We start from the raw sequence: 15,635 nt of genomic DNA, 5'->3' as shown, positions 1-15,635 counted from the left end.
TAAGCCTGCGTTTTAATAGCATTGTCAAGAATAAGTTGCTAAATCACAGTTACACAAGGTGAGCACAAGGTGATAAAGAAATTGTCGTGTACACGGTTAACATTAACTTCACATGTTTGCCCTAAGTGTTATAGAACAATGTGAGAAAGGGCTGAGAAAGACAGCTCCTTTGTTTTCTTCTCATTAGAGAGGGCCGTCTCACACTCCACCCTTGACTGCCTCGTTATTCCTTTAATTAATCAGTTCTCATCAACGGCACCCTCTCATTCTTTTCAAGGGCTCTACATCCTGCTCTTTACCGCTTCCATTTTCCTCTAGCAATCCTGCATGTGTTTCTTTCATCATTTCGGAAGGATTTTACCGCCCCCCCCTCCCAAAAAAAAAAAAGAGCCCTGCATCCTCTGCCTGGGACCCCTGTCTGATTATTATGCCATTAAGCCTCTCCTCCGCTCCTCTGAAAGAGCAGCAGGCTCCCTCTCCAATCTAAAGAAGTCCTGGGTTTTTTTCCCCTCCTTTCCCTGAAATTACCCGGCGACGCGTGCCTGAGTTTCTAATTGGCATGCCCGTCCCTGGAGACGGCCCCCTCCCTTCTTCCTAATGAAAAGCCTCGGCCTTAATTACACTTTCCAAACGCTGATTGTTATTGACAAAACTCCTGTGGCTCGGACAAACGACGGCAGATTAGCTCCATTACAGGCAGCCCTCCAAGAAGAGAAAGAGAGGGATTTCAAATTGACAATGCAAAGCGAGGGGGGAAAAAAGAGGAGCATTCAATTTTTTCTTTCCATGTACCTTGCTCTTAATTGTTTGGGCCGTTGCTCCACTTAAGACGTCTCTTTCTTTCCCGATGCCTCTTTTCTGTCCCATTGTGTCGCCGTCAGTGTACTTTTAGTGAAGGGACAAAAGCCCAGTTATGTTACTTGAGAGAAAATGTTCATCTTTTGTCAATAGACAGGATTGCTGATGGCAGCATGGGTAAACAGGAGGATTTGGCCTAATGCTTTTGTTTGCCTGCAAAAGGTACATAGACTGTCTAAAGCTGATAGGGCAGTAAGGTCCAAAATCAACACCTAGCATCAAGACAGGCAGCCTGCTCTCCATTTAATGCCCGCAATTATTTGCTGATGAAAAAATTCCCTGAAAGCAGCGGACAAAATGATTCTTTTGTTTCACCTTAACCAAACCCTTAGGTTCATTTGATCTGTTTGATCTAGTTTGTTTTTCACTGAATTTATTCCACGACTAAGCCAGCACAGCTTAGTTCTGGGCAGCTGTGCCTGTTGTGCAAATTTTTTTTTTCTGCTCAACAATATCTTCGTCGCCCTGATTAATCTGGAGCGGAGCGCACAGTTTCACAGTGGGGGGCCTTTCATTGCCTCTCCAATGAGAAGCTGTGATACATCATGCCTTGCAGATAGAACAGTCTCACACTAGTCCCCCCCCCCCACACACACACACACAAGTCAGAACAAGAATAATAAAGCATGCACTCTGCACCCCCCCAAGGCATCTGGACAAACAGCCCCCACCCTCCACCAAATCTGCCCTCTGAGTGATGATATTGCCTCCATCAAACTCCACCCTCCGTGACAGATGATGTCATAATCTCAACAGTTGCCTCCTCTGTGTTCAAGTCTCCCTCTTTTTCTTTTATTTCAGTTTTATTGTAAAGATTCTTGTTAATCATTAAAGAGAATTTTATTTTTCTGTTTTGTTTTGTTGAGTTGTGAATAAATTAAAAACAGAGCCTGATATGTTTCTGGAGGCTACTGGTCCCCTGTGGTATGAGGCATCTTCCACACTCCAGTGATTTTTTTTTTTACATAGCAAAGTGTTTGGACTGAGGATGTTTCAGTGCTGTTGTGAGGCCAAAGGTGTCTTGTATGGAGGGTGTTTTGGTGTTCTGTGATGCAGCGACATGGGATGAAATATCTTGTATTGAGTGTTTGTCGGGTGGGGTGAAAGAAGAAAAATACCTTGTATTGTCCTTTTAAAAAAGGCTTTGCAGGCCTCACAAGAGGCTACCCCATAGTGATACCCCGAGGCTATATCTCCACAGACCAGGCACAGCCTCTTGGGGAGGGAGTTCAACATGTATTCGCACTTTATGGACGAGTCCTCCATGATGGTGCTGGAGCAGTCGTCATAGCGCTTGCGGCAGGTGCCAGCCCCAAGCCCGCTGGGGGTGAACATAGGAGGAGAGTCCAGGCCGTTCGAGTGGCTGTTCATGGTGCTGACATAGCCGCCGCTGGCGTCCGAGTTGCCGCTGGGGCTGTGGTGGCTGACCGTGTCGATGACCGAGGAAGGACTGGATGGCTCCGTCTTGATGTAGGACCCACAGCTGGAGGGTAGATGCCGGTCATCAGCGGCCATTCTATTCAGCAGCCTGGAAGGGGGTGGGGGGAGAGTTGGTGGGGGGTAGGGTTGATAGGAAAGGGGGTGTGGAGGGTGGAGAAGATGAAGATGATTAGCAGAGGTCTTCGGAGAGCAGTAATGAATCTCATCAACCAGCCAAGTGACAGAAGTGCAGGAGACAGCAAATTATTAGATTATATGGCAATTCAGAACAACTGTAACAGAAATGCTTCTTTCCTTTAACGAGAAATTTGGAGTGAATGGAGTGTGAAAAGATGAGCGCTAACATACTGCTTATTTACAACTACAGAGCAGAACAACTCACTTTCACAGCTTTTACAGTGGAAAAACATGTGTTTGATTTTCTTTTCACAAAGGAGAGGAAACTGAAAAGAGGACAGATGATAAGTTTCGTGTGGTTGCAGCCTTACGTTTAAAATTGAAATTGAAATATGTAGTCATCTCTGTTTTTTTTTATCTTTCCAACTTGTCTGTCTACACCACTGTGCCCTAACAATCCCTTTACACCAGTCAACCAGGGGGAAGGGAAGTGCTTCATTAGCCACACATTACAGCAGCTGCGAAAGCGCTTCAGAGCAAAAATACACACCAAACACGGCGGCACAAGTCCGTACGCCACACAAACCCAGTGAAAAAAAGGTAGTTGAAAGAGAATAAGAGGAGGAGAGAAAGGGCACTCTGAAGACTTAACACACCCACACACACAGAGCGTGCACACACATCAAAGATGGGGGCATCTCCGTAGTTTAGAGAGCACACTGGACCTTGGCTTGTCTCCTTGAGTCAGCAGTCAACCAAAAGGAAACATGATGGGAAGATATTGACTTTTTCACTGTCTGCCTAATAACTGTATTTTGGAGTACATGCAATCTGATGCTGTAACGTGTGCAGACTAAAGTGCAGTCTTTTGACTGCGGCCACAAAATCCTCTCTGAAGCCTCTCCTGCCCATATAAATCTACTTCAGTTCAGCTCTATAACCTTTAACTTGAAATTGCACTAAGAGAACAACGAAGAGGGGAAAAAAACTTAGCCTGGACACACTCAACTCGTTTTTCCATCTGCAAATAGAGTGTATTGAAGAGGTGAAGTGGTGGAGGAGATGAATAACTCAATCTGCTGGGGATGCCGTGTAGACACAGTAACCTCTTAGGGTCAAGGCGAGGTCACACACTAACATACGCACACACCCCTATGCATGAGGGTACCACTGAAGGGGTGAAAGGTTACCTGCACTTGCCTACATTAACAAAATTGAGCCTTGCGTGGCTTATGCAAATTCAGTTTCAAGGGTTTCTCATGAGTGGCAGCCAGAAAGCCCAAGTTGTGCTTTAGCACATTAGTTTCATTAGCATATTGCCAACTAACGGTAATGTTTACATATTTGACATGTCAGGTTTACCATCAACACGGGGAGAAGATGCTGTTTCCCACTTGGGCTCCTATCTTTTGGACTGGACTGCTCTCAGAGCACTTCAGAGGAAACAGGAAGCGAGAAGCGTATGCTGTGGTGTCCGCCGTTGGTTGGCCACATTGCTTCTCGCTCTCTGAGGCTGATTTAATTGTGAAGATGGGTGACGGAGGGGTTCAAGCCCAGGGGTCAGTGGGTCAACCTTATTTTCTCACCCTGGATTCCAGGGCCCGTGGAGATGGGGGTCAGTGTGTCAAATTAAATCTCATTCCCGGGTTTCCCCTCCCTGCTGTCATGTATATTCATTGGAGCTCCAGGTGCCTAGCACTTCTGGAAATTCACAAAAAGGTTAACTGCTAAAATAAATAATAAAAATAAAAAAAACGTCCCCTGTTAAAACCGTTGACCTTGTGGAATAAGCTCTTTGCTCGAGCTCTCCTGGAATCCTTCTTGTGATATAAAACCTCTCAAAATATAAAACTGACACACAGCCGCCATCCTGTTTCGCAAAAAGCAATCCAACACATGCTTTATTTCCTCTTTCTTTCACTTACTCTCAATTTAACCAATTCATGCAATAACTGTATAACGGGTGGTTGTTAAGAATTACCGTTTTTTTTAAATTGCCTACCTCTACTCTTAAATGGTTTGCAGAAAAAAAAGTGAATCATGTTCATGCCTTTCTAAAATAGATCTCGCCGCTCTTAATAACGAATGCAGATTACATACCCATAAATTAATGCACGCTCTGTGTTCATCTGCTTTATGTTCTCCGTTTCAGGATGGATATGTGCACCTGCGCGACAGGGCACCTGCACTTGGCTTATTAAAGGCTATATATTAAAACATAGGAGCACAAGATGGCTCCATTTAGCTTTTATTTCAGAAATTCAGAGTAAGCTTAACCCAAGTTCAAAGGCCACCTCGAAGGTGACACTTAGCATAATTGCATAAGTGTCTTAACTGTTTCCCCTCCAGCTCAATGTGGTCATTTATAATGAATGTGCTGGCTAGAATCCCCTTAACTCACACCGCTATGACACATTATATCACTGCTATGCTTATGTTTTTAACAAGCCTGCATATATTGATTAATGATACTGAGGGAATACTAACCATGAGAACCTGGCGTATTAATCAAACAGTCGAAAATATTTCTATAAATATTGGTAATCTCTAGTGGGACAGGGCCAATTTAAATCTATAAATACAACTGTATGGGAAAATGAATTATGAACATTAAATTGTTTGACAGCAGCAATAGTCCCGATAAATAATTCAATATGTGGGGCAGGTGCTAATTAGCTTGTGTGCCACAGACAGAGCAGACAGGAAAGGGTGTGCTGAACTGAGACTTGATGCTGTAAAATCTATAGTTCTTTCTTCCTTCCTCAAGGTAAGAGCTTTTTTCTCTCTCTCTTTTTTTTTCAAAATCTGCTGCCTGGCTGCCTAAAGGAGCAGCACTCATCTAAGACACAGTATCTCCCCCTCTCCCATTTTCTCCCTCTGTTCCTCCTCCTTTTGTTCCCTTTGTACCGATCAAAATTCATGCTGAGTAGTAGGTTATGGGCCCGCAAACGCACACTGCGCAGTTTGGTTTTAATCTGATTCCACCTGGCCCTCCTAACGGCATTTCAGATCCCTAATATCATTCCACCAGTGCTGCTGTGACTGGGATTAGCCGGCCTAATGATGTGGCAGCTCGTATCACACTCACCGTTCCGCGATTTCCGAGAGGAGAGCCACGGAGCGCTCTTTCCTAACATCTCCACTCTTTCCCTTTGCCTGCGAGCGAAATTCTGAACATTGGATGACACTGTTATGAGAACGGAGAACATTCAGGATCTAATTGAGCCAATTTGTAAGTATGCCTGCTGAGAGCTAGCAGCTCTCTTCAGGAGGATAGTGACATCTTCCATTTTTCTCTGTGTGACTGCCACGCTCTCCCTGTTTCCTGTATAAATCCCAAGCACAGAGTACAACCCTGCGCTAGAGACTCAACTCAAGCAGCGAGTAAATTCCTCATGTCCTTTTCACTCTCAAGGCCGCCAGATGCCAAAAAACACTATTTTTATAACATTTGCTCACCTCATCTTAGAGTGTCACACCCCTGCTACCTGATCAGACTGCACAAGCGAAGGGGAAGAACGGGTTGGCGGTGGGGGTTGACATCTCAAGGCAGGGCGATGGTGATATCAGATGCCCCAGTAGGGGCAGATCTGTCTCGTGGGCCTCAGGCGATGTGGCCTGATAAGCCACTGGCCCCAGAGTCAGCGGTGGTAGGACGAACTCAATTAGCTCCTGACAGACCCCCTTGCAGCCCAGCGCAGCCTCCTCAGCACAGCCAAGAACCCGCTGGCAGCTGCCACGCTGACCTCTCCTCCAGGGGCCACTGCCACCTTTTACCGCTCCAACACACACACAGAGCCAGGGACTCATTTTTTTGTAAAAGCGAAAATCATGGTCAAAATCTACACGGCCCCACAAAAGTCACAGAAATACGCACAGAGGCTTGAAAGCCACCAAGGGTGCTCGCCGCACATTCACACGGGGGAAAATGTAAATGAAAAAGGACCGAGGCTCAAGGAGGGGTTGGTTTGGCCCCTGGGAGAAAGGAAGGGAATGGAGATTCCAAAACACACTTAGCTGAAATATGGAGTGTGCCTGTCTCTGTCTAACTGGCTCCAGGTTAATGACCACCAGGGGAATAAGGGCCAAAAGACTCTTGGGGCAATGAGCATAAGTGTGTGTGTCTGTTAGATTGGTTTATGCGCTCATATGCGAGTGTGTATTTGCACTGCAGACAGAATATGAAAGATGGAAATTTGGGGGTTGGCGGTGTGTCGTGTGGCTGACGGCGGTGGTTTGGTTGGAGGCAAGACCGGCACTCCACAGGGACCCATTCTAATCTATGAGGAAGAGGCCCCTGATTTTGGAGTTTCTCATTCATTAGTCCTGCTCTAGCAGGGAGACAGGGAGAGGACTGAGAGGAGGGGGTGGACCTGAGGAGAGGGGAGGGGCATCTTTATTAACGGATGTGCCAGACACTCAGAAGATGCTGACAGAGATTTATGATTTGCAGATCTATGGAGGCAAACAAAAGGAAAGTGGAGGGGGAAAAAAAACAGGAAAAGAGAGAGTGAGTGAGGGGCTACATTAGAAGAAACAGAGTTTACTGTTGTGATGGGGAGTGAGGGTCCCAGATCGATAGTCAGGAGGCTACAGGGGCCAGGGCAGGGTTACCACTTCTCAGGGACTGCGCTGCTGCTGCTCCGTGGTGCTCTAGCAAAGGATTATATTTAGCTGCTTCACAGCGATGTTACTGTAGTCTTTATAAAACCATGAGCTCACTCCACTACGACAACATGAGCCCCACGCTCCAGCAGCACCACAAGATAGAGTCGACCAAGAAGCAGATCACATCTATCGATCGCCCCTCCCGCTCCTTCCTGTTCTAGAGACGCTGCTGGCAGAAGAGAGAGGGCCTCTCGTGACACAGGCGCTGCTGTTTGTCTGACGTAAACTGTCTGGGCCGCTCTGGGCAGATCTTGTTCTTATAAGGGGCTGAGTTCAGGATGTTGAGGGAAGCAACCGGCTAATGACAGAGCTTCTGTCAGTGGAAGTGTGGGTGCGGGGGTCGGGGGGGAAGTAACCGCCGTCTAAACTTCTTACGACAGAAAGCAAGGAGTTAATAATCTTCTATGCAGAACCAGTGGGAACGGCTCTCTGCAGAGTTGGACAGCTCATCACGCTGTATGTAAAAAAGGAAGTTCAGGGATAATCCCGGCCTGCCGTGCCGTTACCAAAGATTACTTTTCATTACATCCATTATGTGGCACAGTCATGGTATAATTTAGCAACATGAATTTACAATGGCTCTTGATAACTACAAAAAGTAATTATGGTGCATGGCAAAAAAAAAAAAAAAAAAAATTAGCCTTGGGGCCTAGAAAACTTGGGGTTAGGTGATGACATCGGACACAACCCTGTGTTGTGTGATATGTTACCGATACACAGGCAACAATATCACAGTACGTTCTCCTGCGATACTGTGACATGGAGGTTTCTCCCCTTTACTACAGACGGTTTAACTCTAAACCGTTTCTTTGTCATGTGATGGTTTTAAAAATGTGAACATTTATTAAAACTGCTTAATTAAATTTGGCTGTAAAACTCAAATAAGAGCACGGTGCAAATAAATGCACTAACAACGAGTCGTTTTTTCTAAAATTGTAAAGATAATGTATTATTCTCAGGAATGCATTATAGTGATATATTATGCAAATCCTCATGAACAGTGTGATTCAATACAATCTGAACTTTAACACTTTTTCTTAAAAAAACTGCACGTTCAGTTTTGCACGATAAAAGCCGACTGCTAAAGTTTTGCTTAACTGCAACAAATCCAGTAAAAAGCCAACAGATATCAGCCACAGCATGCTCCACGAGGAGGGAGGTGGCATTATAAAATTTGAATAATGAAGAAAAGAAAAAAGTCTGCGCATAACTAAAAGTCATGCATTGCAGTTCAGAGAGCATTCAGAGATATTTGTGGAGCAAACAAAGAGAGAAAACAGATCCACAAGGCTAATTTTCACAGAAAGTTGCAAGCTGTGCTGGATGATTTTTTTTTATTGTTTGTGTGTCTAAGTGTGTGTGCCTGTGTGTGTCACAAACAGAAAGAAATATTTTTATAAAGGGTTAAGGCTATTTAACACAGTGCAATGTAAATCACAGGTTTAGACACAGTCACTGTGCGTAGAGGGGGACGGAGGCATAGAGCCATGCATGAAATTACTTCATTAATCTTCTTCTGATAGGCCGTCCTTGTTTAGGAGGAAACTCTACCTGCCTAAAACAAAGAGCCAATCCTGCCTCCACCACAAATTATCCCCTTTATCAGAAGAGGACACAAATATAAACAGACACACACACACGCGTACATACACAAATGCTAGAGCAAAATTAACAGGTCAAAAATCGGAGGTTTATCAAGTGTTTCAGACGTGACGGCGTTTGCAGAGGCTCACGGTCAGTGAGCAATCACAGCGCGGCGCGCGATACGACATCTGTGAGTTAAAGATGTAACTTGATTCCTCGCGTTTAAAGCGTTGTTCGAGGCACACAATTCAGACGACTCCAAAACGAATTGCTGTTACTCAGAAACACCATTGTTATGACTGTCACACGCCACAGCAGTCGACACAGTCACAGCAATAGCCTCTAGCTTTTTACAGGCTCATCTCTACCAGCTGCCACACATTCTCCATAAATAGTGCTGGTAATAAAAAGGCGGGTGGGCCTAACTGATTTATATGGTTGTGTCCACCACCACACCATTCAGGAATAATTAAACTTTGGGGATATTTCCTGAATTAATGCATCTCCTTCAGGGGTGGGGAGGTGGGGGGGTTGACATCTAAACGTGCGACGCGGTTTTTACCAACGTCTCGCGTCACAGGATGTAGTGGGAGAGGGGGCCTCTCAACATTTCGACAAGCAGCCACTCAGTGTGTGAACGTTTGATTGTACTTAAGGATGCAAGGGCGGTCTCTTAAGGTGACGTTTTAATGTGCACATGTTTTGTGACCAACAGGCAAATACTCATATAAGCACACGGTCGTATAAACTGAAGGCAGATGCAGAGGCATACACACACACACACACACACACACTTTTACACTAACAAATCTGTCAGTTATCAGATTTAATTATTATATGACAAGAAAAGTTGTAAAAAAATGTTAACCTCTAATAAAAACTGCCCTTGATGACAGTAAGGGTGAACAGCCTGATTTTCAGATTGAGTTATAATTTAATTTTCCTTTGCTTCCATATTTGTGTCACTGAAAAGTTTGGAGAGGAGACAAGAATTTGGTTATTTGGAAACCGAGCACAAAAATTAGAAGCTTGTTCTGATTTATAGAGTATACTGTATTTATCATTTATAATGACTCCACATTTAAAAAACTGAAGTCTAAACAACACCAAAGACTCAGAAGTAAATGTGGAAAAATGTTCTTACATTTAAGACTTTCACTAACTCTTATTTGACAAAGACATTCAAATATTTTTGCGCTGCTTTTTAATTTATTTATTTTTTACATGAATTAAAATCTCAAACAAAAGTTGCTTTTATTTTCTAATAGCAGGGTCCAAATATGTAAGCACAGAGACACTGACCGGTGTTTTGCACACTGTTCTGTTACTGGGTGATTATTGGTTACATCTAATTGCCCAGGGCAAATCTGGGATAAGCAATAGTAGTGCTCTCTCTCTCTCGTAGACACACCCGTAAGACAGCCTCTGTACACGCAGCATGTTTTCAGTTTAACAATTTCAGCAGTTCATGAAGCTGAGCCCTACAGCTTTCTTTAAGGCTGTGCTCTGCGTGTTTCAGCACATGAACCTGAAACATTCGAACAGCTCTCCAAAAAGCGATGACAAAAAAAACGTTATTCCTCTAAAAGCTGTAATGGGTGGAAGCTTCACGCAGACCATGCATAGAAGACCTGGTGAAGCTGTCAGTAGGAATCAGAGCTGCTTCAGTGATGGACGCTTCCAATATTGATTTCATAAATAAACAAAGCTAAGCATCGATCTTAATGTTATTTTGCATTTCAATTACTGCTCCGAAACATAACCTTCAAACAACTGACCGCTCAATACTAATAGCCTTCAATGATAAACACCCATATCGTTACCCACCTTACGTCATGTCATTTTTTAACTAAGTGTGAATTACTGAACCTGGAGTCGCACAATGTGACTGCAATCAAATAGAAAGCAAAATGTTTGCACAAAAAATGTTAAACTTTGTAATCACGGCTGATTTTGCTTTTAATCTTCACCGTGTGGTGTTTTCTTGTAATGCAACACTCTACAGCTCATGCTAACGGCTCTTTTCTTGACCGTGGTGTATTTCCCAATTTCCGCTTTCTATTGTAGGTGTGTGTATGTGACTGTATGTATGTGTGTGTGTGTGTGAGGATGCATGCATGCATGGATGTGTGTAAATGAAGAGGAGCCCTTCAGTGTTGGAGCAACAGGAAGAAGTGCTGACGCACTGTGTCAGTGATAGCACTCTGCTGCCACAAGGGCATGAGAGCCCACATAGGCTAGCATTATCCTTCTAGACTAATGGGCCTGGTTATTTTTAAACAGATTCTCACACTGCGGTGGAGGTGTCCAAGGTTACCATGGATGAGAAATCAGGAGGGACGCATGCAGTGACATTTGGTGATATCTGTGCAGGTGGAGGTTATAAAATAGCCAAAGAGGTATTGTAAGTAATCATGAAGAGATCTAAAGGCCAAACATCAAATAGGCTCTCAAGAGAGAGCATGTTATTATGAAAGCATGATCTTCCAAAACTGACCAATACTAAAAAGAAACATTCAGAATCTGGTCTTTAGCAAGTTTTAGAGTAAAGAAATACAGAAAAAGAACCAGCCTGGATCCTAAAACCTTCTCTTGTCCTTTTATTTTATCAGTTAATGACCTGGGAAATAAAGCAACACAAGAAGGTGCTTGATTTGGCAGCTCCTTAAAAGCCAGCCTCAGCACTAACAACTATGAACCCAAATACCTCTGAAGCTACAGAATTGAGACTATCTAGACATTGCCAACACACTCTGCATCACCATTTGGCCTGGAGAGAGACAACATGCTCCCCCCGCTCAGCTTGAGCTGAGTGACATATTTACAGTGAAAGTAATGATACTAGATACCAGAAATGAGAGGGCTCCAGCGTGGCCAGTGGACTCAGGAATCTCTCTAATGAATTGGACAACAAAGCCCTGTTGGTACAAGGAAGAAGTATTTAGAATTTGGCAAAAAATCTGAGCTTAAGCACATTAGGTTTCTCTTTAAAAGGCACACATCCCAAAAAACCTCCTAACATTTGCTCTGCGAGATGAGGAAAGTAAGAGCAGGACAGGTGGGTTGCCTGGGCTCCATGCTGCAGCTACAGAGGCCACCGGCTCCTGGCTCATAGCGGGGTGGCAATTCTCGGCCAGGAGCTTCTTCTGGTAATGTATTCTGAAACCAAATTACCGTAAGCTGATCCCATCTGGATAGCGTCTGTGCACGGCTGCTTTGGTTACCCACCACTGCCTCTAGCCTGTGATAGCATCTCCATGAAGACAGCAAAAATCTGATTAACCCTATAACAATGAAACACTTGGTCAAAGAGCAAGGAGCTTTTAACTTAAGATACACTAATGCAATTCCCTCGCCTTGTTTTCTGAAACCTAATAAGAATCAAGTGGACGGACTGCTAGAGATGGGTGTTTGCAGGCTTTAATGCAGCAAGCTGGGAATGAAGTCAAATAAATTGAAATCTAATTCATCACTGTGTGTTAACTTCTTTCTGCTTCTCTGAAAATACATTAAAAAGCTCTTATTTCATGAAGGGAAATTGGATAGCCTAGTTAGTTTATTGCAGTGCCTCTGCCAGGGCTTAAGGGAAGCCTGGGTGTTGATGGAACATTTAGAAGCAGAGAGAAGTCACATCTCAATTCGCTGCCACTCAAATATTGTGTTTTCTAACAAGCACTGAAAAACTCACACATGCCATCCTCAACCAGAGCTGGTTTCTGAAGAGAGTGCAACAGCCAGTGCAACACAAGTGATTGCAGAGAATCTAATTCCACTACACGATAAAAAACACTTGGATTTAAACAACTGAAGCAAAACTGAAAAACGGGGCGAATGTAATGGGAACATAAAACATTATTAGAACAAGTTGCAATAACGTCGACGTTTCTTTTCAATTGATTTCCAACATTAAAGAAACAAGAGAAGCATCTCTCTGTTTAAAAGATAAAAACTCTCCTTCCAGCTAATTCCCAGGCAGTATTGATGCCTTCGGTTCAGTATAGGTACTACAGTGATACGGCACTACACTGTTGTGCTAATAACATAGAGCACATACGTTCTACTAATCCTCTCACTTAAGCATCGCGGCCGCATCCAGCGCTCAGTAAGAGGCTGCAAATACCAGTGCATAATTAGCAGAGAGCTACTGCTGAGCCAAAATTACCAGCAGCACACAAGCATGTGCTGAAAAGAGCCCACAAATTAACTGTTTGGGGGGATTGATATACGCTCACATTACTGCTGAGCATTCCTTCATTGAGATATTTTAGGTTTACTGATTGCCGTTTCAAAAGAAATGTAAAAAGTTACTAATATGTTAAACACCTGTTCACAACTGAGCTTTGAAAGAGCAGATTTTCTGTACAAATATAATTATTTATATTCAGCATAATCACTAAATTATATTTAATGTTTCCTATTATTTTAGACAGATTTTAAATCAGCACAACATAACTACATCTCTGATAATAAACAAACATAAATATACTTCACTCTTTAAGTATTACTAAAAAATATCCCAGCACAGCTACATAAACTTCGTCTTTCACACCTGAAAAATGGAAAAACAAATACTAGATTTTGTGTAATTTCTTTAAGAAATACAATGAAAAAATCAGAATTCTGACACCTGAAAGATCAAACTGATTTAAACTAAAAGACTTACTAAGCAATTACTTTTCGACATAATTGAAACCATCCTAAAATTTAAATGTTTAATGTTTCACCTTGTGCAGTTCATATAGTTCAATTTCTGCTGAAAACTGGATTTTACAGGAAACCATTAATGAATCCATTAAAAAATGAAAACTTAAATATGTGATTACATACTGGTGTAAATATGTAAAGCTCTTCTAAAAGAAATAAAAATTGCAGTGGTTTTCTTTTCCTAATTAGGAAATACAGACAAAAGAATACAAAAAAGACATTATGACTTGAGCCCATCGTACCTGACATGCAATAGAAATGTTCACTTTTTTAGGGTTTGTTTAATTTAATTTTAAGATGTATCAAAGAATGAAACTACAGAAAATACATCTTAATGGAAAAAAACAGAGATGATTCCATTTATTCCTTATTATTCATAAGTATCCTAGAATAACTTTGAATTTGCAGTGATTAAAGCTCAAACTAAAAAAGTCAAAAAAGTAAGAAACACTAAGAGAATTGAGCTCTAACTGTTTTCTGTTAATGATTTTCACATTTTTAAAAATCTAATTAATTAAAAAAAACTAAATATCTTAATTATGGTAAAACTGAATAATATGAGAACAACACTAACAAGAAAAAATTATTTACCAAAAATATTAAATTATTATAAAACACTGTCTAATTTGGGAAAAGCTCCTGAAATTTCTTTAAACTTCTACATAATAACCCTTATAATTATTATCATTTACAAAATATATGATTTATAACCTGCTTAAATGAATAACACAAAACTTTAGAACAGCCAAATGTCTTAGAGGCTGGTTTTCATACTATATCTGTTATTGGTTGTTGTTAGATATATTTGCACCATAATGATAAAACTGCTTCTAAAAAAGAATAATAATAATTACAAAGAAAACTGGTGATACAAAAAATACCTTAACTGAAGGTAATTTGTTTTGTTTTAAATGTAAGATACTGGTTGATTTAAAAAGTTTGGTGAAGGCACTGTAAGCCCAGACTGTCCCAGCAGCCAGGAGCTGTCGAGACAGCAGCTTGCCCGGCACGCCGCTGACTGGGACAGACCTGCCGCCTGACTGAGGTTACAGGGTCCTTTCATTCGTCTTGCCTGGCTACAAATATATATTACAGCGTGTAATTTATCCTCTCCAGTTCTACGGATTCACGTTAATCTCTCCTCTTTATAATATCATTCTCAGTCTGCCTGGGTGGCCGGATCTAGGGACAAAGCCATCAGCAAACAAGCTCCTAACCAAACTGGACAGGCACCCCCCAAATTCTATAGAGTAAAAAAAAAGGAAAGAAAAAAGGAAAACACACACACACACACACACACACTGCTTCAAAGGGCCAAGTTAAATCAATCAGCCATGCTCTGAAAGATATTTATAAAACATACATCATGATGTGCCACACACCCATACACGCATTTACACAGTTGCACCTGCTCTGCTGCTCAATCCTGTCAAGTCCAACGATATTTAAAATCCCTCAAAACAACGAACGGGAAAAAAGTGCAGGTAAGGAGTTTGAGTTGGCGTTAAGAGGCTATACAAAAAGAACAGCCAGGAATTAGAAAGTTAAAAGTTCAGCGCCTCGACTAGTAGAAAAGTAAAAGAAGAGTAGGTAAAGAGCAGATTATATTTTTTTAAATAGAAGAAAAATGAAAGGAAAATACAGGAAAAAGCAAAGGGATCAACGGCAGAGGTTAAAAAAGAAATAAAAGGGGGAAAACAGAGAAACAAGTGCACCTACTGGTTATGATAGCTGAGAGGGTCTGGAAGACAAAGTTCTGAAATGTCCATCAGTCCAGTTTTAGCATTCCAGGAATGAGAGGAAGAGGAAAGAGAAAACAATTGAGACCCGCTTCTTTCCCAAATGATAGCAAAGCACCCTCAGAGACAACGCTGCCGAAAACCCCCTCCAGCACCGCTTCCCCCCAGCCTGCACAGGTATGCTGGACTCTGATGGATTGAGTGGGCGTGTGTGTGCCTGAGCATGTGTGTTGTGTATGCGCGTGTGTTTATGTATATATGAGTGGGAGAGAGAGAAAGAGTGTGTCTGAGTGTATGTGTGAGAGGCAGAGAGGGAAAGAGAGAGAGTGAAGGGGGGAGGGACAGATCGACAGGAGAGGTAAAAAGGGGGTGGGGTGGGGGGGTGAGAGAAAGCTAGAGAGAGAGTGAGAGAGACAGAGAAGCGCAGGCAGCAGCGGGATGAGCGCTAAGATGGAGAGAGCATGAGAGTGCGAGCAAGAGGAATGACTCTTTCCATGGTCGGGATAGGGCTCTTTAAGACTCAAG

General features: G+C 42.5%; 1 protein-coding gene across 3 annotated transcripts in view; it reads right to left on the bottom strand.

Annotated features, from left to right (window-relative positions):
• esrrb (estrogen-related receptor beta) overlaps window positions 1–15,407 on the bottom strand; it is a 37,751-nt gene extending 22,344 nt beyond the window's left edge. For 2 of the 3 annotated variants that reach the window (XM_005742709.2, XM_005742710.2), the window contains exons 1-3: window positions 15,091–15,407; window positions 11,517–11,585; window positions 1,977–2,386 (exon numbers count right to left, since the gene is read on the bottom strand). In XM_005742709.2, coding sequence (XP_005742766.1) covers window positions 1,977–2,386; window positions 11,517–11,585; window positions 15,091–15,140 — 529 coding nt within the window. In that variant the 5' untranslated portion in view covers window positions 15,141–15,407. The remainder of the gene's footprint in view (window positions 1–1,976; window positions 2,387–11,516; window positions 11,586–15,090) is intronic. The other variant, XM_013913294.1, reaches the window with a different exon arrangement.
• Window positions 15,408–15,635: the final 228 nt, after the last annotated feature.

Source organism: Pundamilia nyererei, unplaced genomic scaffold (assembly GCF_000239375.1).
Source record: "Pundamilia nyererei isolate P.nyererei 1_Seehausen unplaced genomic scaffold, PunNye1.0 scaffold00123, whole genome shotgun sequence".
NCBI lineage: Eukaryota > Metazoa > Chordata > Actinopteri > Cichliformes > Cichlidae > Pundamilia > Pundamilia nyererei.
Note: the sequence above shows the minus strand (reverse complement) of the source record. Positions and strands in the feature narration are given on the sequence as shown.